The sequence below is a fragment of the Palaemon carinicauda genome, chromosome 17 (genome assembly GCF_036898095.1).
Source record: "Palaemon carinicauda isolate YSFRI2023 chromosome 17, ASM3689809v2, whole genome shotgun sequence".
NCBI classification, from domain to species: Eukaryota; Metazoa; Arthropoda; class Malacostraca; order Decapoda; family Palaemonidae; genus Palaemon; species Palaemon carinicauda.
In genome coordinates this window covers 35,041,843-35,064,099 of record NC_090741.1, presented here as the reverse complement: position 1 = coordinate 35,064,099, position 22,257 = coordinate 35,041,843, and the positions used below count along the sequence as shown (strand labels likewise).

The following is a 22,257-nucleotide window of genomic DNA, read 5'->3' as shown; positions in this document are numbered from 1 at the left end:
TATCTTTATTTTCTCTTTTCTTTCAGTTAAATAAGGACGCTGGTTAAGCATTTAATGATAAGGTAAGGTAAACGCAAAACTTGTAACAATAAGTACTGATTTGGGGTCACTGTCACTGGCTAAACTTATCTTTGAGTAAATCCATCTCGGACCTTTGTACCTTTTCGATAACCTCAGCCTTTTTATGCAACTTCAGTATCAAACTACGATCTGAACAAGTTTCATTTGGGTTTCATTAAATGCAATATCACGTGCTTCTCAAAAATCTCTATTTTTCTAGTTTTGTTGATTTCTTTAAAGAAAGAGCTATTTTAGAAAGTAAATTACTTTTTAAAGTTCACCTCAATGGCTAATTATCAAGACAGCACATATTCCTGACCAATGGTATTTATTACAATAATTTTTCTCCTGAATCATTATGAAAACGATTATTCCATGTCAATTGTTTTTCTATTTGATAAGATAACAACGACTGCCAAAGTGCATATACAGAGTTACTAAGGTGGCGAAGTAGTACCAAGTGTCGTAGACTCATTATGAGATAGCATGACTCTAGTGCTTTTATCATGGAAAAAAAAAAACACCGATCTATTCAACACTTAAAAAGGTGATAGGGTGTATATACCCCCCACGACTGTGAGATTCAAAAGGAACAACTCGGTTTCAGAGGGCAAGGCCTGACCAACGATGGCTTCTGCAGCGACTACTACACGATGGCAGCGGATGACCCGCCTGTCTTGCCGTAGGCTGGGAAACAACGCCGTGTCCTCCTGCGTTGCCGTTTCTGCAGGCTGCGTTCGAGCAGTGGCGGGAGGCGAAGTTACCACTCGGGTGAGATTGGTGCTTAATTTTCCTTAGATATGTTAGAGCAATGTGCTGCTTATGTTCGTATATCTTGTAAGTTTTTTGTAAACTCAAAGGCTGATAAACGCTATCCAGTATTTGTTTAGAGTAGTAACATGCTATCAATGTTTGGAATGATAAACACTGTCAGAAGGAGATTTTTCTTCTACATCTCCAAGTTTGGTAAACAAGATTAAAGGAAATAAACAGTTGATGTAATTGGCATAATTCGAACTGTCATTATTTGTGAACGATACATGTTTAATATTTTTCTTATCTCTCCTATATAATAAAGAGCAAGTGTCTGGATATATATATATATATATATATATATATATATATATATATATATATATGTATATATATATATATATATATATATATATATATATATATATATATATATATATATATATATATATATATATTCTTGTCACGCTAAGCAGGGAGAGGGAGTAGCCATATCCTCGCGAGAAGAGTACCGAGAGCAGGTACACTCAGAAACCACACCCACCCACAAATTGCCAAATAAATGGGTTGTAGATAGGAAAGGGGGAGCGGGTGGGGAGGGAGGAATCTTTGTGTGCACATAATTAAATAAATATCTAGGCGTCATTTTTGATGACTTGGGTACACTAGTATATAATATTGTTTATCAAGAACTTGGCAACCATTGTTTCTAAGGGGAGATAACATCTCAGAGGTACGCAGAAAATATGATATGATCGAAACTACTGTAATTGTTTTTTTTGTAAAAGGTATTTGCCATGTAATTTTCAATCCTCTATCTCTTTATCTATTACTTGATTTGTATCACTTTATCTTATCTATTCAATTCATCACTTCTTCCTTGCTCATTCTCTCATAGCTTGGCTTCATCCTATTTTGACAAAGGCAACTACAATTGAACGTGTTCTCTCAAAAATTTCTTTACTTGAACCCATTCTTTCAACTAAATTCATTACTTTAAAACATTCCTTCATTAATTTCTTTACATCAACTCATTCTTTCATGAATTTCTTTACTTGAACCAATTCTTACATTGATTTCTTTACTTGAACCCATTCCCTCATTAATTTCTACCTTCTTTCATTAATTTCGTTATTTGAACCCATTATTTTAATAATTTCTTAAGTTGAACACATTCTTTCATAAATATCTCCAATCTTTCATTAAATTCTTTACTTGAACCCATTCTATCATTAAATTCCTTACTTGAACACATTCTTTCATGTATTTATTTACTTGAACCCATCCTTTCGTTAAATTCTTTACTTGAACCCATTCTATCATTAAATTCTTTACTTGAACACATTCTTTCATGTATTTCTTTACTTGAACCCATCCTTTCGTTAAATTCTTTACTAGAACCCATTCTTTCGTTAAATTCTTTACTTGAACCCATTCTATCATTAAATTCTTTACTTGAACACATTCTTTCATGTATTTCTTTACTTGAACCCATTCTTTTGTTAAATTCTTTAATTGAACCCATTCTATCATTAAATTCTTTACTTGAACACATTCTTTCATGTATTTCTTTACTTGAACCCATTCTTTCGTTAAATTCTTTACTTGAACCCATTCTATCATTAAATTCTTTACTTGAACACATTCTTTCATGTATTTCTTTACTTGAACCCATCCTTTCGTTAAATTCTTTAATTGAACCCATTCTATCATTAAATTCTTTACTTGAACACATTCTTTCATGTATTTCTTTACTTGAACCCATTCTTTCGTTAAATTCTTTACTTGAACCCATTCTATCATTAAATTCTTTACTTGAACACATTCTTTCATGTATTTCTTTACTTGAACCCATCCTTTCGTTAAATTCTTTACTTGAACCCATTCTATCATTAAATTCTTTACTTGAACACATTCTTTCATGTATTTCTTTACTTGAACCCATCCTTTCGTTAAATTCTTTACTTGAACCCATTCTTTCGTTAAATTCTTTACTTGAACCCATTCTATCATTAAATTCTTTACTTGAACACATTCTTTCATGTATTTCTTTACTTGAACCCATTCTTTCGTTAAATTCTTTACTTGAACCCATTCTATCATTAAATTCTTTACTTGAACACATTCTTTCATGTATTTCTTTACTTGAACCCATCCTTTCGTTAAATTCTTTACTTGAACCCATTCTATCATTAAATTCTTTACTTGAACTCACTCCTTCATGTATTTCTTTACTTGAACCCATCCTTTCGTTAAATTCTTTACTTGAACCCATTCTATCATTAAATTCTTTACTTGAACACATTCTTTCATGTATTTCTTTACTTGAACCCATCCTTTCGTTAAATTCTTTACTTGAACCCATTCTTTCGTTAAATTCTTTACTTGAACCCATTCTATCATTAAATTCTTTACTTGAACACATTCTTTCATGTATTTCTTTACTTGAACCCATTCTTTCGTTAAATTCTTTACTTGAACCCATTCTATCACTAAATTATTTACTTGAACACATTCTTTCATGTATTTCTTTACTTGAACCCATCCTTTCGTTAAATTCTTTACTTGAACCCATTCTTTCGTTAAATTCTTTACTTGAACCCATTCTATCATTAAATTCTTTACTTGAACACATTCTTTCATGTATTTCTTTACTTGAACCCATTCTTTCGTTAAATTCTTTATTTGAACTCATTCTATCATTAAATTATTTACTTGAACACATTCTTTCATGTATTTCTTTACTTGAACCCATCCTTTCGTTAAATTCTTTACTTGAACCCATTCTATCATTAAATTTTTTACTTGAACACATTCTTTCATGCATTTCTTTACTTGAACCCATCCTTTCGTTAAATTCTTTACTTGAACCCATTCTATCATTAAATTCTTTACTTGAATCCATTCTTTCGTTGAATTCTTTACTTGAACCCATTCTATCATTAAATTCTTTACTTGAACACATTCTTTCATGTATTTCTTTACTTGAACCCATTCTTTCATTAAATTCTTTACTTGAACTCATTCTATCATGAAATTCTTTACTTGAACCCATTCTATCATTAAATTCTTTACTTGAACACATTCTTTCATGTATTTCTTTACTTGAACCCATCCTTTCGTTAAATTCTTTACTTGAACCCATTCTATCATTAAATTCTTTACTTGAACACATTCTTTCATGTATTTTTTTACTTGAACCCATTCTTTCATTAAATTCTTTACTTGAACCCATTCTATCATTAAATTCTTTACTTGAACACATTCTTTCATGTATTTCTTTACTTGAACCCATTCTTTCATTAAATTCTTTACTTGAACTCATTCTATCATGAAATTCTTTACTTGAACACATTCTTTCGTTAAATTCTTTACTTGAACCCATTCTTTCGTTAAATTCTTTACTTGAACCCATTCTTTCATGTATTTCTTTACTTAAGCCCATTCTTTCATTAAATTCTTTACTTGAACTCATTCTATCATGAAATTCTTTACTTGAACACATTCTTTCGTTAAATTCTTTACTTGAACCCATTCTTTCGTTAAATTCTTTACTTGAACCCATTCTTTCATGTATTTCTTTACTTGAACCCATTCTTTCATTAAATTCTTTACTTGAACTCATTCTATCATGAAATTCTTTATTTGAACACATTCTTTCATGTATTTCTTTATTTGAACCCATCCTTTCATTAAATTCTTTACTTGAACCCATTTATTCATTAGTTTCTTTACTTGAACCGATTCTTTCATACATTTCTTTACTTGAACCCATTTGTTCATTAATTTCTTTACTTGAACACATTTGTTCATTATTTCATTTACTTGAACCCATTTGTTCATTAATTCCTTTACTTGAACCCATTTGTTCATGTATTTCTTTACTTGAACCCATCCTTTCATTAATTTCTTTACTTGAACACATTTGTTCATTAATTCCTTTACTTGAACCCATTTGTTCATTAATTTCTTTACTTGAACCCATTCGTTCATTAATTTCTTCACTTGACCCCATTTGTTCATTAATTCCTTTACTTAAACCCATTTGTTCATTTACTTCTTTACTTGAACCCATTTGTTCATTAATTTCTTAATTGAACTCATTCTTTCATGTATTTTTTACTTGAACCCATTTGTTCATTAATTTCTTTACTTGAACCCATTTGTTCATTTACTTCTTTACTTGAACCCATTTGTTCATTAATTCCTTCACTTAAACCCATTTGTTCATTAATTTCTTTACTTGAAGCCATTCTTGCATGTATTTCTTTACTTGAACCCATTTGTTCATTAATTTCTTTACTTGAACCCATTTGTTCATTTACTTCTTTACTTGAACCCATTTGTTCATTAATTTCTTTACTTGAACCCATTTGTTCATTAATTTCTTTACTTGAACCCATTCTTGCATGTATTTCTTTACTTGAACCCATTTTATCATTAATTTCTTTACTTGAACCCATTCTTTCATGCAATTTCTTTACTTGAACCCATTCGTTCATTAATTTCTTTACTTGAACCCATTTGTTCATTAATTTCTTTACTTGAACCCATTCTTTCATGCATTTCTTTACTTGAACCCATTCGTTCATTAATTTCTTTACTTGAACCCATTCGTTCATTAATTCCTTTACTTGAACCCATTTGTTCATGTATTTCTTTACTTGAACCCATTCGTTCATTAATTTCTTTACTTGAACCCATTCGTTCATTAATTTCTTTACTTGAACCCATTTGTTCATTAATTTCTTTACTTGAACCCATTTGTTCATTAATTTCTTTACTTGAACCCATTCGTTCATTAATTTCTTTACTTGAACCCATTTGTTCATTAATTTCTTTACTTGAACCCATTTGTTCATGTATTTCTTTACTTGAACCCATTCGTTCATTAATTTCTTTACTTGAACCCATTTGTTCATTAATTTCTTTACTTGAACCCATTTGTTCATGTATTTCTTTACTTGAACCCATTCGTTCATTAATTTCTTTACTTGAACCCATTCGTTCATTATTTCTTTACTTGAACCCATTTTTTCATTAAATTTCTTTACTTGAACTCATTCTATCATTAAATTTCTTTACTTGAACTCATTCTTTTATGTATTTCTTTACTTGAACCCATCCTTTCATTAAATTCTTTACTTGAACCCATTTATTCATTAGTTTCTTTACTTGAACCGATTTTTTCATCAAATTTCTTTACTTGAACCCATTTGTTCATTAATTTCTTTACTTGAACCATTTGTTCATTAATTTCTTTACTTGAACCCATTCGTTCATTAATTTCTTTACTTGAACCCATTCGTTCATTAATTTCTTTACTTGAACCCATTCTTTCATGCATTTCTTTACTTGAACCCATTTGTTCATTAATTTCTTTACTTGAACCCATTCGTTCATTAATTCTTTACTTGAACCCATTTGTTCATGTATTTCTTTACTTGAACCCATTCTTTCATTAATTTCTTTACTTGAACCCATTCGTTCATTAATTTCTTTACTTGAACCCATTCGTTCATTAATTTCTTTACTTGAACCCATTTGTTCATTATTTCTTTACTTGAACCCATTCGTTCATTAATTTCTTTACTTGAACCCATTCGTTCATTAATTTCTTTACTTGAACCCATTCTTTCATGTATTTCTTTACTTAACCCATTTGTTTATTAATTTCTTTACTTGAACCCATTTGTTCATTACTTTCTTTACTTGAACCCATTTGTTCATTAATTTCTTTACTTGAACCCATTTGTTCATTAATTTCTTCACTTAAACCCATTTGTTCATTGATTTCTTTACTTGAACCATTCTTTCATATATTTCTTTACTTGAACCCATTTGTTCATTAATTTCTTCACTTGAACCCATTTGTTCATTACTTTCTTTACTTGAACCCATTTGTTCATTAATTTCTTTACTTGAACCCATTTGTTCATTAATTTCTTTACTTGAACCCATTCTTGCATGTATTTCTTTACTTGAACCCATTTTTTCATTAATTTCTTTTTTTGAACCCATTCTTTCATGTATTTTTTACTTGAACCCACTTGTTCATTAATTTCTTTACTTGAACCCATTTGTTCATTAATTTCTTTACTTGAACCCATTTGTTCATTATTTCTTTACTTGAACCCATTTGTTCATTAATTTCTTCACTTGAACCCATTTGTTCATTAATTTCTTTACTTGAACCCATTCTTTCATGTATTTCTTTACTTGAACCCATTTGTTCATTAATTTCTTTACTTGAACCCATTTGTTCATTATTTCTTTACTTGAACCCATTTGTTCATTAATTTCTTTACTTGAAACCCATTTGTTCATTAATTTCTTTACTTGAACCCATTCTTTCATGTATTTCTTTACTTGAACCCATTTTTCATTAATTTCTTTACTTGAACCCATTCTTTCATGTATTTCTTTACTTGAACCCATTCGTTCATTAATTTCTTTACTTGAACCCATTTGTTCATTAATTTCTTTACTTGAACCCATTCTTTCATGCATTTCTTTACTTGAACCCATTCGTTCATTAATTTCTTTACTTGAACCCATTCTTTCATGCATTTCTTTACTTGAACCCATTTTTTATTAATTTCTTTACTGAACCCATTCGTTCATTAATTCTTTACTTGAACCCATTTGTTCATGTATTTCTTTACTTGAACCCATTCGTTCATTAATTTCTTTACTTAACCCATTCGTTCATTAATTTCTTTACTTGAACCCATTCGTTCATTAATTTCTTTACTTGAACCCATTCGTTTATTATTTCTTTACTTGAACCCATTTGTTCATATATTTCTTCACTTGAACCCATTCGTTCATTAATTTCTTTACTTGAACCCAATCATTCATTAATTTCTTTACTTGAACCCATTCGTTCATTAATTTCTTTACTTGAACCCATTCTTTCATGTATTTCTTTACTTGAACCCATTTGTTCATTAATTTCTTTACTTGAACCCTTTTGTTCATTAATTTCTTTACTTGAACCCATTTGTTCATTAATTTCTTTACTTGAACCCATTCTTTCATGCATTTCTTTACTTGAACCCATTTGTTCATTAATTTCTTTACTTGAACCCATTTGTTCATTATTTCTTTACTTGAACCCATTCTTTCATGTATTTCTTTACTTGAACCTATTTGTTCATTAATTTCTTTACTTGAACCCATTCTTTCATGCATTTCTTTACTTGAACCCATTCGTTCATTAATTTCTTTACTTGAACCCATTCGTTCATTAATTTCTTTACTTGAACCCATTTGTTCATGTATTTCTTTACTTGAACCCATTTGTTCATGTATTTCTTTACTTGAACCCATTCGTTCATTAATTTCTTTACTTGAACCCATTCGTTCATTAATTTCTTTACTTGAACCCATTTGTTCATGTATTTCTTTACTTGAACCCATTCGTTCATTAATTTCTTTACTTGAACCCATTCGTTCATTAATTTCTTTACTTGAACCCATTTGTTCATGTATTTCTTTAATTGAACCCATTCGTTCATTAATTTCTTTAATTGAACCTATTTATTCATTAATTTCTTTAATTGAACCCATTCGTTCATTATTTCTTTACTTGAACCCATTCGTTCATTAATTTCTTTACTTGAACCCATTCTTTCATTAATTTTTTACTTGAACCCATTTGTTCATTAATTTCTTTACTTGAACCCATTTGTTCATTAATTTCTTTACTTGAACCCATTTGTTCATTAATTTCTTTACTTGAACCCATTTGTTCATTAATTTCTTTACTTGAACCCATTCTTTCATTATTTCTTTACTTGAACCCATTCTTTCATTAATTTCTTTACTTGAACCCAATCGTTCATTAATTTCTTTACTTGAACCCATTCATTCATTAATTTCTTCACTTAAACCCATTCTTTCATGTATTTCTTTACTTAAACCAGTTCTTTTTAATATGCCAAATATGGTTTACTTTTTTTTCTTTATTCACATATAATCTTCTTAAACTTTACCACTGAGTGATGTTTAATTATGGAATTCCAAATGAATAAGGTTCCGTGTACACATTCTCAAATTATACATAACATTACTTATTTTGTGAAGGCTTATTGGAAAGATCCCTGCCTCGCGACCCCGGGCTGGGCTTTGACTTTGAGTCCCGCTCGAGCTCGATAGTTTCTTGTTGTGTCTGCAACCTCCCCATCCTTGTGAGCTAAGGATGAGGACTTTGGGGGAGCCTATAGTTCTACCTGCTGAGTCATCAGCAGCCGTTGCCTGGCCCTCCTTGGTCCTAGCTTAATGGAGAGGGGCCTTGTGTGGTGATCATAATGTATATATGGTCAGTCTCTAGGGCTTTGTCCTGCTAGCTATGGCTTTGTCACTGTCCCTTGCTTCTGCCATTAATGAGCGTCCTTTAAACCTTAACACCTATATAATTTTCAATGTATTTCTCACATATCTTCTAATCTACACATGAACAATACTAGAAAAGTTTTATATTACATTAGCTTCCATTTTTTCTCCCTTTTTATAAGACCGCTCATGAATGGCAGAGGCGAGGGACAGTTACATTGCCCTGGTAAGCAGGAAAACGCCCTAAAGACTGACTATATGCACTTATGATCAGCGCCCAAGCCCTCTCTCCACTCAAGCAAGGACCAGGGAGAACCAGATAATGGCTTCCGATGATTCAGCTGGTAGACCTATAGGCTCCCCCAAACCAACCCAGATGGTGAGGTTGCAGACACTAAAGGAACTAACGAGTTTGAGTGGGACTCGAACACCAGTCTGGCGATCACCAGGCAGAGACGTTACCATTAGGCCACAACATAAATGCTTGTTCTCAGGCTAAAAATTGGAGACACTTATGATATTTGTGTTATGGTTCTCTCTCCGTTAGTGTGTCCATTATCATTATCTGCGTACTCTACTAAATGCCCTCTGATACTCCGATAAACTTTCGGTAATCTAATCGTTTTATACAACACAATCTACGCTTGTCCTAACTATACTCCGAACCAAGGCAGGCAGGCAGGCAGGCCACGGGCTCTTACGCTAAGGCAGCCCGTAATCCGAACCTAACCATCGAAGCTAGTAGTATCAAAAGACCTGCTAGACAAACCTCAGATTTACAGAAATGAATATTTTCTAGTCTAACCACTATCTTTTTCCCCTCTTAATTTTAAGGATTATTTTCATGATAAGTATGACAGACTAAATGAATGCAAATGCAGATCTGGAATCTGGATCCGGATCCAGATCACCTAAAAACTTGAATGGGGTCGTCCATGACCTAAGATCTATTTGTGGTGGAAATTTCGTCAAAATCCGTCGAGGAGTTTTCACGTAATTCTGTCTCCACAGACAGATGGAAACAGACGAAGAAATAAATGACAGACCCGATTTTATAACCTCCTTGGCGAAAGTAATTTCCTCTATTATTATTATTATTATTATTATTATTATTATTATTATTATTAGCCATGCTACAACCCTAGTTGGAAAAGCAAGATGCTATAAACCCAAGGGCACCAACACGGAAAAATAGCCCAGCGAGGAAAGGAAACAAGAAAATAAGTAAACGACATAAGAATTAATGGAAAATTTAAATAAAATATCTTAAAAAACATTAACAACATTAAAACAGATGATTCACATATAGACTATAAGAAGACTTATGTCAGCCAGTTCAACATGAAAACATTTGCTGCAAGTTTGAACTTTTGAAGTTCTACCGATTCAACTACCCGATTAGGAAGAACATTCCACAACTTGGTCACAGCTGGAATAACACTTCTACAGTACTGTGTAGTATTGAGCCTCATGATGGAGAAGGCCTGACTATTAGAATTAACTGCATAGTTAGTATTAAGAACAGGATAAAACTGTCCGGGAAGATCTGAATGTAAAGGATGGTCAGAATTATGAAAAATCTTATGCAACATGCATAATGAACTAACTGAACGACGGTGCCAAAGATTAATATCTAGATCACGTATAAAAAATATAATAGACCGTAAGTTCCGGCCAACAAATTAAGCTGAGAAGCAGCGGCTGAAGACGGGAGAGGAGAACAATACTCGAAACAAGGTATAATGAAAGAATTAAAACACTTCTTCAGAATAGACTGATCACCGAAAATCTTGAAAGACTTTCTCAATAAGCCATTTTTTGTGTGCACTTGAAGAAAACACAGACCTTATGTGTTTCTCAAAAGTAAATTTGCTGTCGAGAATCACACCTAAAATTTTAAAAGTCAATCAGAGTTAAAGAAACATTATCAATGCCGAGATACGGATATTAAAGAGCCACTGTCCTTGACCTACTTACAATCATACTTTGAGCTTTGTTAGGATTCAACTTCACACCCCTTAATTTGCACCATGTACTAATTTTAGCTAGATCTCTATTAAGGGATTCAGCAATCCCAGATCTACATTCAGGTGATGGAATAGATGCAAAGAGAGTAGCATCATCTGCATATGCAACAAGCTTGTTTTCTAGGTCAACCCACATGTCATGTATATATAGTATGAAAAGTAATGGGCCAAGAGCACTACCCTGTGGAGCACCAGATATTACATTCCTATAATTACGATGGTGCCCATCAACGACTCTTTGACATCTATTACTTAAAAATTCAATCATGATGCTAAGAAACGACCCAACCACTCCCAACTGTTTAAGTTTGAAAACAAGGGCCTCATGATTAACATGGACAAAGGCAGTACTAAAATGATATGTTTTCCTCGTCAAATTAACGACTATCTGAATACCTTGCAAAACAATAATAAAAGGAACTCGTCTCCACTTCCAGAGACTGTCAACATCTTCCTCACTAGACTCCAAAGTAGATGTCCCAAGCGAAGCTGATGTGGTGGTCATTGGAGGAGGAGTCATGGGATGCAGCACCCTGTATCACCTGGCAAAGCTTGGTGTTACAAACACTGTTCTACTGGAGGCAAACAAGTTGACTTCAGGTTTGTTTCAGCTATTACATATTGGAGACCTCTAGGTACATTTCTACTCCCACGGCTTATCGTTTCACTATTAGTCCTCCTTAAAGAGAGAGAGAGAGAGAGAGAGAGAGAGAGAGAGAGAGAGAGAGATGTAAGCCATAGCAAGTGTTAGATGACTGTATCTGTAATAATATAGTTAAATAAAAATTGGGTAACGCTTTTGAAATCACATTTCGAAAACCATAACAATGAGAAATATGGGAAGGTGAAAATTGATGCAATGTTAAAACTTATTAGATATGAACAAAATCTAAGTTAAAAAAACAACATTTAATACAATAGAGTTCTCTCCACCAGGCAAATGTCTTATCTTCTCAATTGTCAAAATTATTCCACTTACAGGAACCACCTGGCACACAGCTGGATTACTGTCTTGCCTGAGGCAAAGTGAAACAGAATTGAAACTTGTTCAAACAACGCGGGAGCTACTTATGAGACTGGAAAGTGAGACGGGTGTCAATCCTGGTTGGATAAACAATGGCTCACTTATGCTAGCTGATAGTAAGGTGAGTTTCACTTCAGGGAGCTGACAGCATCTCCAATCTCCCATTCTGGTAGCAGACAGTAAGAGGATTCTTTCTTCTGATAGCAGACAGTTAGTGAATTCTTACTTCTATTAACATACAATAAGAGGATTCTTAATTCTGATAACAGAAAGTAAGATAATTCTTACCACTGGTAGCAGACAGTAAGAAGATTCTTTCTTCTGGTAGCATACAATAAGAAGATTCTTAATTCTGGTAACAGAAAGTAAGAGGATTCTTAAATCTGGTAGCAGACAGTAGGAATATTCTTTCTTCTGGAAGCAGACAGTAAGAGGATTCTTAATTTTGGTAACAGAAAGTAAGAGGATTTTTACATCTGGTAGCAGACAGAAATACGATTCTTTCTTTTGGTAGCACACAGTTAGAGGATTTTTACTTATATTAGCATACAACAAGAGGACTCTTAATTATGGTAACAAAAATTAAGAGGATTCTTACATCTGGAGAGAAGTGTTATAGATGTGGGAAAGTAGGACATAAAAAGAATGAGTCTAGATGGGCATTAGGAGCATGTTTCGGGAGTGGAGAGACAGGGCATCGTATTAGTGAGTGTAAGAAAGAGAAAGGGGTTAAGTGTTATCGATGTGGTATGACTGGGCATATAGCAAGTGGATGTAGGGGTAATCGTATGAATGTGATTTGCGGCAATTGTGGTCAGAATAGGCATTATGCGAGGATGTGTAGAGAGCAGCGTGCTAAATGTTCTGAATGTGGTGTAGATGGGCAAATAGCTAGGATTTGTAGAAAGAAGGGATTAGGACAGCCAGGATGTTTGGGAAATTAGGTAGTCAGAAGGTTCAACTGGGTGAGTCCTCCTGTGTGTGTGGAAGGAATAGGATCAATGTTCGTGAGAATGGGATGAATAATTGGTTGGAAATGAGTAAGTATGAACCCAGTATGCATGAGAAGTTAGGGCTGGAAATTTTCAAGTGAGGAGAAAGTGCAAGGGGAATTTAAAGGTATAGGTAGGAATCCGAATATGCATCACAAGAGTGTAAATGTACAGGTGTGTATGGAAGATAAATGTGTTAACACAAATGAATCATGGCTGAGTATGAATGATACCTATAGTGTGTGTGGTTTTTCCTTAGATGATGTAAAAGAAAGTATGACGAATGCGAGCATGAGAGATAGGAGAATGATAAGTAGTATGAATGAATCTTGTATTAAAGTATAAAAAAAGTTTGGATGAAATGGATGAATTGATGATGGAAATAAGTGAGATTTTATGGCCAGATGATAGTAAGGCTGATGGGATAGTGCATGATATAATAGATGATAGGGGTATAGATGGGAATCGGAATAGGACAATGAATGATAGCGATATGGAAGAAGTGAATGAGAGAGTATATGAAGGCCAAGTTACTCGAAGTAGAGGTCCTGTTCCCGATTGCGACTGGGTTATGAAAAAAATTAGGTAAGTGTTGTGTAAGATGGATTTGGCAAAGTAAGAGGGGAGGAATGTGGAGGATTAATTTTTTTTTATTTTCATTTATTTTTTTTGCCAAATCCAGGGAGAGAGAGAGAGAGAGAGAGAGCGAGAGAGAGAGAGAGAGAGAGAGAGAGAGTGTGTGTGTGTGTCAGCGACAGTGTGTGTGTGTGTCAGCGAGCGAGAGGTAGTTAGTGTATTGATTGATTGTTGTGAGAAAGACTGTTGGTATAAATGAGATTGTTTGTTTATGTTTTAGCTAGGTTAGGACAGTGGTGCATATCTTGGGTGAATGGCTTTATTGATTTGACTGCAGCAAGAGGCATTTGTGTGAATGCTGGATTACTATTATATTTTTCTTTACCAGCATGGAAGTGTTTTGTTTATTTTGACAACAGTAATTCCTCATTTGGAGAGAACTTATTTTTGAATGTTGCTCAACCGTTGATTACCTGGCCTGTATTACAATTATAAGGCCGTTGCGGCAAATTAACAAACACTCTTCTGTTTCCTATATAGTGATGTTGTGCCAATAAAGACAGTAGGCCCAGTGAATGATTAAAGTGGTTGTTTTTATGTTATCTTGCGAAAGTGTTAGTAAACACAGTTGCAATATATGATTATTATGGTTTTTTTTGACTTATACGAAAGTGTTAGTAACACTTGCAATATATATATATATATATATATATATATATATATATATATATATATATATATATATATATATATATATGTGTGTTTTGTGGTTTGAAGTTAGGGTTGTGGTTAATTTAAGTTTAAGTTTTGTTAGGTGTTTTTTTGGTTGGTTTATTTGAACGGTGTTACTTTCTTTGTATATTTATTAAGCATATTAGTTTTAAGAAATATAGTTTTAAGGTTAGGTTTTGTTTTTATGTCCTATTTGTCCAAGAGTCCCGCTGCTGATAACGTAAGGGGAAAGATTGTATTGAGGAGACTATTGTCAGTTAGAGATTCAAGGGTGTGGGGGTTGTTCTTGCAACATCCCGCCGCAGTATCACATTTGATGGATGACATTACGGCGTTACTTATGGCAAATGCTAAGAAAGTGGATAATATATCTAACAGCCAAAAGAAAGGAGAGTTATATTTTGGTAGCTGAGGATAGTCTTTATCTCACTTACGGTAAACAAATGGTCAGTGACTCTTACTTGTAGCTGATAGAAAGATTTGCTTCACTCAGATTGGATGATAATATGATAAGCGACAATGTCGTGAGTTACTCATTATACAGGGTGTTCAAAAAGTCTCTCTGCATTAAGTATTTTGAACGATAACCAACTTTTGCATGGTGTGACAATGCTAAGAGAGTGATAGGTCTCGAATGCTCACTACGGAGAGACTTTTTGAACAACCTATACCTTGCATTGTGGATAACCTCTTATGATATTTGTTAAAACAGAAAGTCCTATATGAATAAAGAGATAGCAAAGCGAGTCAAACACAAGTCACTTACAGAAACTATTCTCTGGTCTAATATTTTTGGAATATTGAAATATGTTAGTCTAGTAAAGAGAATACTGTTCACCCAAAGCAGATATGTACCGACTACCTAAACAGTAACTACTTCAAATCAATCACATGATACAGAATCAATATTCATACATCAATTTACGATATTCATACATCAATTTGAATAATCTATGAAGTTATTGGGTTATCTTAATCTTTTCATTAATCATATTCCTTATTCATTGTTATTCATCCTTTTCAGATTCGACTGGATGAGTATAAACACTTGAAAACGCATGGACAATCACACGGTGTTGAAGCTATACTTATGGACTTAGAAGAAACAAAGGAACTCTATCCTCTGCTCAATACAGATGGTTTGGAAGGATCCCTCTACGTCCCGGCAGATGGTATCTTTAATTTCATTCATTATCTTTAGTAGTTTCTGTAGAGTAAAAGACCTACTACAGAAACTTGAAAAGTGCAAGATGGTCAGCTCACAATGTCTTAAATATAACATTTAGGTATGAAAGAATGTCTCCCATATGAGGGTGAAGTCTTACTTATAGAAAGTTCTCCATCTTCCCTGAAGATATGGTTCCCTTTTCACCGCTGAAGAAGCCATCTATAAATATGAATCTTTAAATAGAAATAATTGATCTTAGGTTTTCTCCTCTGGATACCGATACACTTTCCTTTTCTCATCTTACCTTCTTTGTGCAAGGTACTAACTGATCTCACCTCCATGTTAGATACCATTGATACTTTGAGGCCACATATTCCACTGATCCTCCATTTTCTATGTCAGGTAAAATTGGTTTCTTATTCATTATTTTGAACTTAATTTTTTGCAGGTAGCAATTAATCTACATTTTCATTCTTAGATAGCATTAAACCTGTCTTTTTTTCTCTTACATAGCATTGATCATGTGCTTCATATTATATAAAGCATGATCTTTTCCAATCATGTTAAATATCTTTTTTGTATCATTGGTCTGATCTGTTTACTCTTGATGCCTTGATTGTAGTTTTCTATTTTGTATGGAATTGATACAGTACTTGCTTTTTTCTTTTATGTAGGATTGGTCCTTTAATTCAAGGAGCCACTTAACTTGACTCCTCTGTGTAGAACTGATCATGACGATCATGATCTTTCTTCTTTAGGTAGTATTGACCTTGCCTTATCTCTCTTAGGAAGGAATGATTTTTCAAACAGAATTCTATTTTGAGTACCCTTGGACTTTAGTATGTATTCAATGCACAAGTGATCCAGATATTCTATATTCCATGCAAACTAATTTTGTGTATTCTCTTGCAGGTACCATTGATCCAGCTGGTTACTGCAATGCTATGATAAGATCAGCCAAGAAAGCCGGGGCAACAGTCCTGGAAGACTGTCCAGTTACTAACATAAGCACAGTCGAGACTCTTCTTGGTGGGAAAAAGGTCACTGAGGTACATACACCCAATGGTGTTATCAAGACCAACGCTCTAGTCAATGCCACAGGTATCTTCCAGAAACCTTTTCTACCCTTCCTGCTCGAGTGATAATCTAGTTTTGTCGTTATCATTGTAACTGGCACCAAAAATTAACTTTTCATGTAAATTTTCTCTTCTATTTAAATCTAGGAATCTCAAGATGAGAGACTCATCTATTTTCCTTAAAGGGAAAGTAACATCTCGAGATTTTAAGTGTAATTGGGAGAGGTGATTTCACTTAGTGTGAAGTTTCAGTGTGAAGTAAATTTTAGTAATAGACTGTAAAAGTCTGAGAGGAGTATATTTTTTCATCAGCATCATCATCTCCTCCTACACCTATTGACGAAAAGGGCCATGGTTAGATTTCACCAGTCGTCTCTATCTTGAGCTTTTAATTCAATACTCCATTCATCATCTCCTACTTCGCGCTTCACAGTCCTCAGCCATGTACGCCTGGGTCTTCCAACTCTTCTAGTGCCTTTTGGAGCCCAACTGAACCATTGGTGAACTAATCTCTCTTGGGGGTGTACGAAGAGCATGCCCAAACCCTCTCCATCTACCCCTCATCATGATCTCATCCACATATGGCACTCGAGTAATCTCTCTTATAGTTTCATTTCTAATCCTGTCCTGCCATTTACCTCCCAATATCCTTCTGAGGGCTTTGTTCTCAAATCTACTAAATTTGTTGTAGTCAGATTTCTATATGTAATTTCAGTTGATTTGATTCCCAAACATTACTTAACCTAGCCATTGTCTGATTTGCTTTTTTCAATCTTTCACTAAACTTTAATTCTAAAGACCCTGTATTGGAAATCATTGTTCCTAAATACTTGAATGATTGTACCTCACTAATCCTTTCTCCTTCCAATGATATTCCATCTTCCATTGCATACTCCATTCTCATCATCTGTCTTTCTTATATTTATCTTTAGCTCAACCTTGTGTGATATTACAAGCATTCTCAGAAGCAGGCATTGCAAATCCTGTGGTGTTCTGCTAACAAGGACAGCATCATCAGCATACTCTAGGTCTGCTAAATTCATATCACCAATCCAGTCCAATCCTTCTCTACCATCTCCAACTGTTCTACGCATTACAAAATCAATGAGAAGGATATACAACATAGGTGACAATACATTTCCTTGGAGTACTCCACAGTTCACTGGGAATTCATTTGATATTATATTATTTAAATTAAAATATTTTCAATTTTATAATAATTGTCTAAAATGCACTAATTGTACTACATTGTTTTGCTAGAGTGTGGACGTGTTGCGCAGAGCTCAGTTGAACACTCGCTCTGAGTCGTGTTTTAGCTTTTTGTTTCTCGTTTAGAATATCATTGAAAAGATATTAGTTAATCTTATGGAGAAACTTAAGTGATAAGGAACAGTCTGTCCCTAACCATTTCTGCCTCATATGTAAAACCACGGATGGAGACCGGAAAAAATGGATAGGATGTGAATGCAATAATTCTACCATAAGAAATGTGTGTATATAGAGATAGGCATCACTGGTAATGAACGGAATAACCTAGATTGATTATGCCCACAATGCGCAGGGTGAAGCCAGACAAGCCAATTTATTAATATCAAAATTAAAGAAAGATGAGAATATGAGAGATTTGGCCCTGAACAAGCAAGACGTGAAAATAGATGGCTTGGGAAAAAAAAACTTGCGGACTTTAGCGCACACACAGCAAATTCCACCCAGACTACTGACCTCACTGAGAAAGTTGACATTCTTGCCATGAATATGGAATCAATTAAAGCAACACTTCAAACATTGATGGACCCAAAACCTGAGAAAACGACATATACTAACAAAGTTAAGGAAAAAATCTGTTGGTAATTAAATCAACAAATACAACAACTAAAATTACTGAAAGAAAACGAGAGGTTAAAAATGCACTTAAAGACATTCCTATACTTAACACGAGATCAACTACGGATGGAAATGTTGTTGTAAACTTTGCAAAAAATATGATCAGAGAAGAGGCGGCAAACAAGATTCAGACATTGGTTGCTGACACTGAAACAAGAAACATCGGAAAACTAAAACCAAAAATAATGATATGCAATGTGTACAATGATGAACATGATGTAGTAAATGTTTTGATTCAAAGAAATCGCTGCCTGGATCATATCCAAAATATAGAAGATAAGATAAGTGTAGTCCTGAAGAAAAATGCTTCAGGTGGGACCACCCACTATGTGCTGAAATGTGATTCTGAAGTTCGAAGGGCTATTCATAATAATGGGGACAAAGTTTCGTTAAGTGATAGGTACCACGTGATCACCTGCTACCACTGTTAGAGGTATGGACATTTTGAGAAAAATTGCAAGTCTAAGAATGAAGATAAAGTCTGCAGGAAATGTTCAGGGAGACATTCCACCAGGGAGCGTAATTCGGAAGTGTCAAAGTGTATAAACTGCACAAGTTAAACAAACCAAGTGACCACACAGTAAATTCTAGAGACTGCAAAGCTTATGACTTGGAATTGAAAAGACGCAGAAAATACTGATCATGGTTACTAGGGATGTCATAAACTGTGGCTATGTAAGTATACAATCTGTAGATAATAAGACTGTTCAAATTCGAGAATTGATAAACGGGAAATATTTGGACATACTAGCATTATCTGAACATGGTTAAATAACTTGGACAAGGCAAAGATCACTGAAATGACGCCCCCCACATGCCTTCTTTCACATACCGAGAGAAGGTAGGTCTGGACGGGGGGGGGGGGGGGGGGGGGGGACTCTTAATTCATGAAAGTTACTCAAATCTCAAAACGCTGAAAAAAATTAGTGTAACAAACACTAGTATCTTTTTTGAAGAATACCGTGCTCTCCTTGAGATGATTATCATGGAGAAAAACGAATTAGTTATCGTGGAGACTTCAATTTTGGATGGATGACGCATCAAATCTGACACTTTGGCATTTAGTGAGTTACTAGAATCATATCGACTATTGAATAATGTCGACTGCACAACTACTTTAACTGGGCATACGTTGGACTTAGTTTTAAGTGATGACACGAATGATATTGTTTCTGATATAGAAGTTGAATAGAAATGTACTATCTCCCCAGTGTACAAACTTATTACGTTTAGTCTACCTCTACAGAAACATGCATTAGTAAAGAAAATAAACTTTGGACATAACTAAAGTTTTTCTCCTACCGTATTCATTGAAGAAGTTACAAAGAAAATAAATAATGCTATCAACATTCCCTGTGATCATGATGACCAACGTCTGCTACGAGCTAAGTGTGCTAACTGTCTTTTAACCACTTACAATAAAGTGAGTAAAAGTGAATATGATACCATGTGCCCACCGATGGAAAAGACTATAACCGTAAAAGACCAATCTTCTTGGTTTGATGGAAAGACTTAAGTAACAAAAGAGGGAAAAAAGACGTAAAGAAAGAAAGTGGAATAGGTTAAAAACTGAAAGTACGTGGGTAGAATACAAAACTGCTGCGTGTCAATATATCACCCACTAAGATGGAAAAAAAAGTGAATACTATTAGAGAAAGATCCACGAAGCAGCAACAGACATAAATAAGTTATATCGTCTGCTGAATGGTATAATGGGAAATGTAAAAGAAAAGAAGCTACCTGATGGATACAGTGATCAGGAACTAGCAGATAATTTTCCAGAATTCTTTAAAAACAAAATTGAAAATATAACCAGCTCATTTGAAAATACTCAACATCGGATTAATGATACACCTGACACACAGACAAAATTAATACGATTTAACAACATAACAAAAGATGACATCACTAGAATTATCAAGAGAGCAAAGAAAACAAACTGCGCGATCGATCCTATGCCAATATCTGAAGTAATTGGAGAGGAGAGACTTTTCTAGTCTAGCCGAAATAATAATGAGAATAGCAAATGCAAGCATTGATGAATGTAAGTTTCCCAAATCTGAGAAAATGGCTATACTCACACCAGTTCTGAAAAATGCACTGGCCTACCAGGAATTAAGGTCATATAGACCTATTTCGAACCTATCCTTTGTTTCAAAAGTGCTCCATGTAATTCTTGAACGACTAGTCAGTCACTTAGAAGTAATAGAAGCTTTGCCTGACAACCAATCTGCTTACAGAATACTGTACTCTACAGAGACAGCCATCTGCTCTGTTGTAAATAATATGCTGAAATGATGGTTGAAAATAAGCTGCTTTTGATACAGTTGTGCATGAACTGGTACTAAATGATCTATGATTCACTGGTCTTGAAGATAAAGCTTTCAACTACCCGAAAGACAAATTGGTTGTTAGAAATTACTGTATACAAATAGGAAACTCTTATTCACCATATGAACCTTTAAACAGAGAGGGAGTGGACTTGGCCCAATCTTATTCTGCATCTGTAGGCCCTACTATCTGTCTATCGAAAATACTACAAAGGCATGATGTGAAGTTTGAACTATTTGCGGATGGTACAATTTTACTTCTCCATAAATGATATACATGACACTACTGAAACTCTAAACTGAATCCTTGATAGCGTTAGAGAAAAAGATGACATTTAAACAACTAAAATTAAATGAGAACAAAACTGAGTTTATGGTGGTGGGAAAGATAAACACTGTGAGAAGCTAGGGTGATACTCAAATTAACATTGATAATGACTCAGTGCCGATAACTAGTGAAGTTCGTGATCTAGGTGTATTTCATGACTGCAACTTGTCTCTCAATGCCCAATTAAATGATATAGTAAAACTGCTGGTTATCATCAAAGAAATACTGCTTTTATAAAGTACCTGGATGAATGTTCCACAAAGAAACTTGTGATAAACTGTGTGATTACCAGAATTGACTATTGTAACTCCATCTACTACAATCTACTAAAGGTAAAACTAAAAAAATGACAAAACAATAATAAAACAGAGGAGCAAGACTGATCAAAACGGATTTTGATTTAAAGTATGTACAATAACCCACCAAGTTATCAGAATCAGTCGTCCAAAATATCTAAGAGAATTGCCACATATTGTGCAACCAACAAATCGTCCTGACACGAGAATAGTTTACAGATGATTTCAAACGATCAAAACCTAGATACATGGTTACTGTAGGCTCTAGAGCCTTTAAATATACGGTCCCGAGACAATACAATAGGCTCCCACAAGACATCCGAATAATTGAATATATTAAGGATTTCAAGAGGAAACTGAAGACCTCATTTTATGTTTTGACGGTGATGATCAAACAGTAAGCGAACAATAGAAAGTAGGGTTCCTCTGCTATACAGGCCCAGATAAGCAGCCCTTAAAGTAAAGGATGACTAGAATTCTTTGAGACATCCAAAATCCTTGTAACTCTCTCTCTCTCTCTCTCTCTCTCTCTCTCTCTCTCTCTCTCTCTCTCTCTCTCTATGGATAGACTAGTCTTTGAGACATCCAAAATCCTTGTAACATCCCCTCTCTCTCTCTCTCTCTCTCTCTCTCTCTCTCTCTCTCTCTCTCTCTCTCTCTCTCTCTCTTTATGC

The 22,257-nt window shown here is 34.1% G+C and overlaps 1 protein-coding gene across 4 annotated transcripts in view; it reads left to right on the top strand.

Annotated features, from left to right (window-relative positions):
• The window catches only part of LOC137656662 (sarcosine dehydrogenase, mitochondrial-like), an 82,496-nt gene that overhangs the window by 33,447 nt on the left and 26,792 nt on the right, over positions 1-22,257 (top strand). The window contains exons 2-7 of one of the 4 annotated variants that reach the window (XM_068390833.1): positions 27-62; positions 668-831; positions 11,615-11,777; positions 12,159-12,322; positions 15,526-15,673; positions 16,582-16,770. In XM_068390833.1, coding sequence (XP_068246934.1) covers positions 688-831; positions 11,615-11,777; positions 12,159-12,322; positions 15,526-15,673; positions 16,582-16,770 — 808 coding nt within the window. In that variant the 5' untranslated portion in view covers positions 27-62; positions 668-687. Of the gene's footprint in view, positions 1-26; positions 63-551; positions 832-11,614; positions 11,778-12,158; positions 12,323-15,525; positions 15,674-16,581; positions 16,771-22,257 lie in introns of those variants that run through there. The other 3 variants (XM_068390834.1, XM_068390832.1, XM_068390835.1) reach the window with 3 other exon arrangements.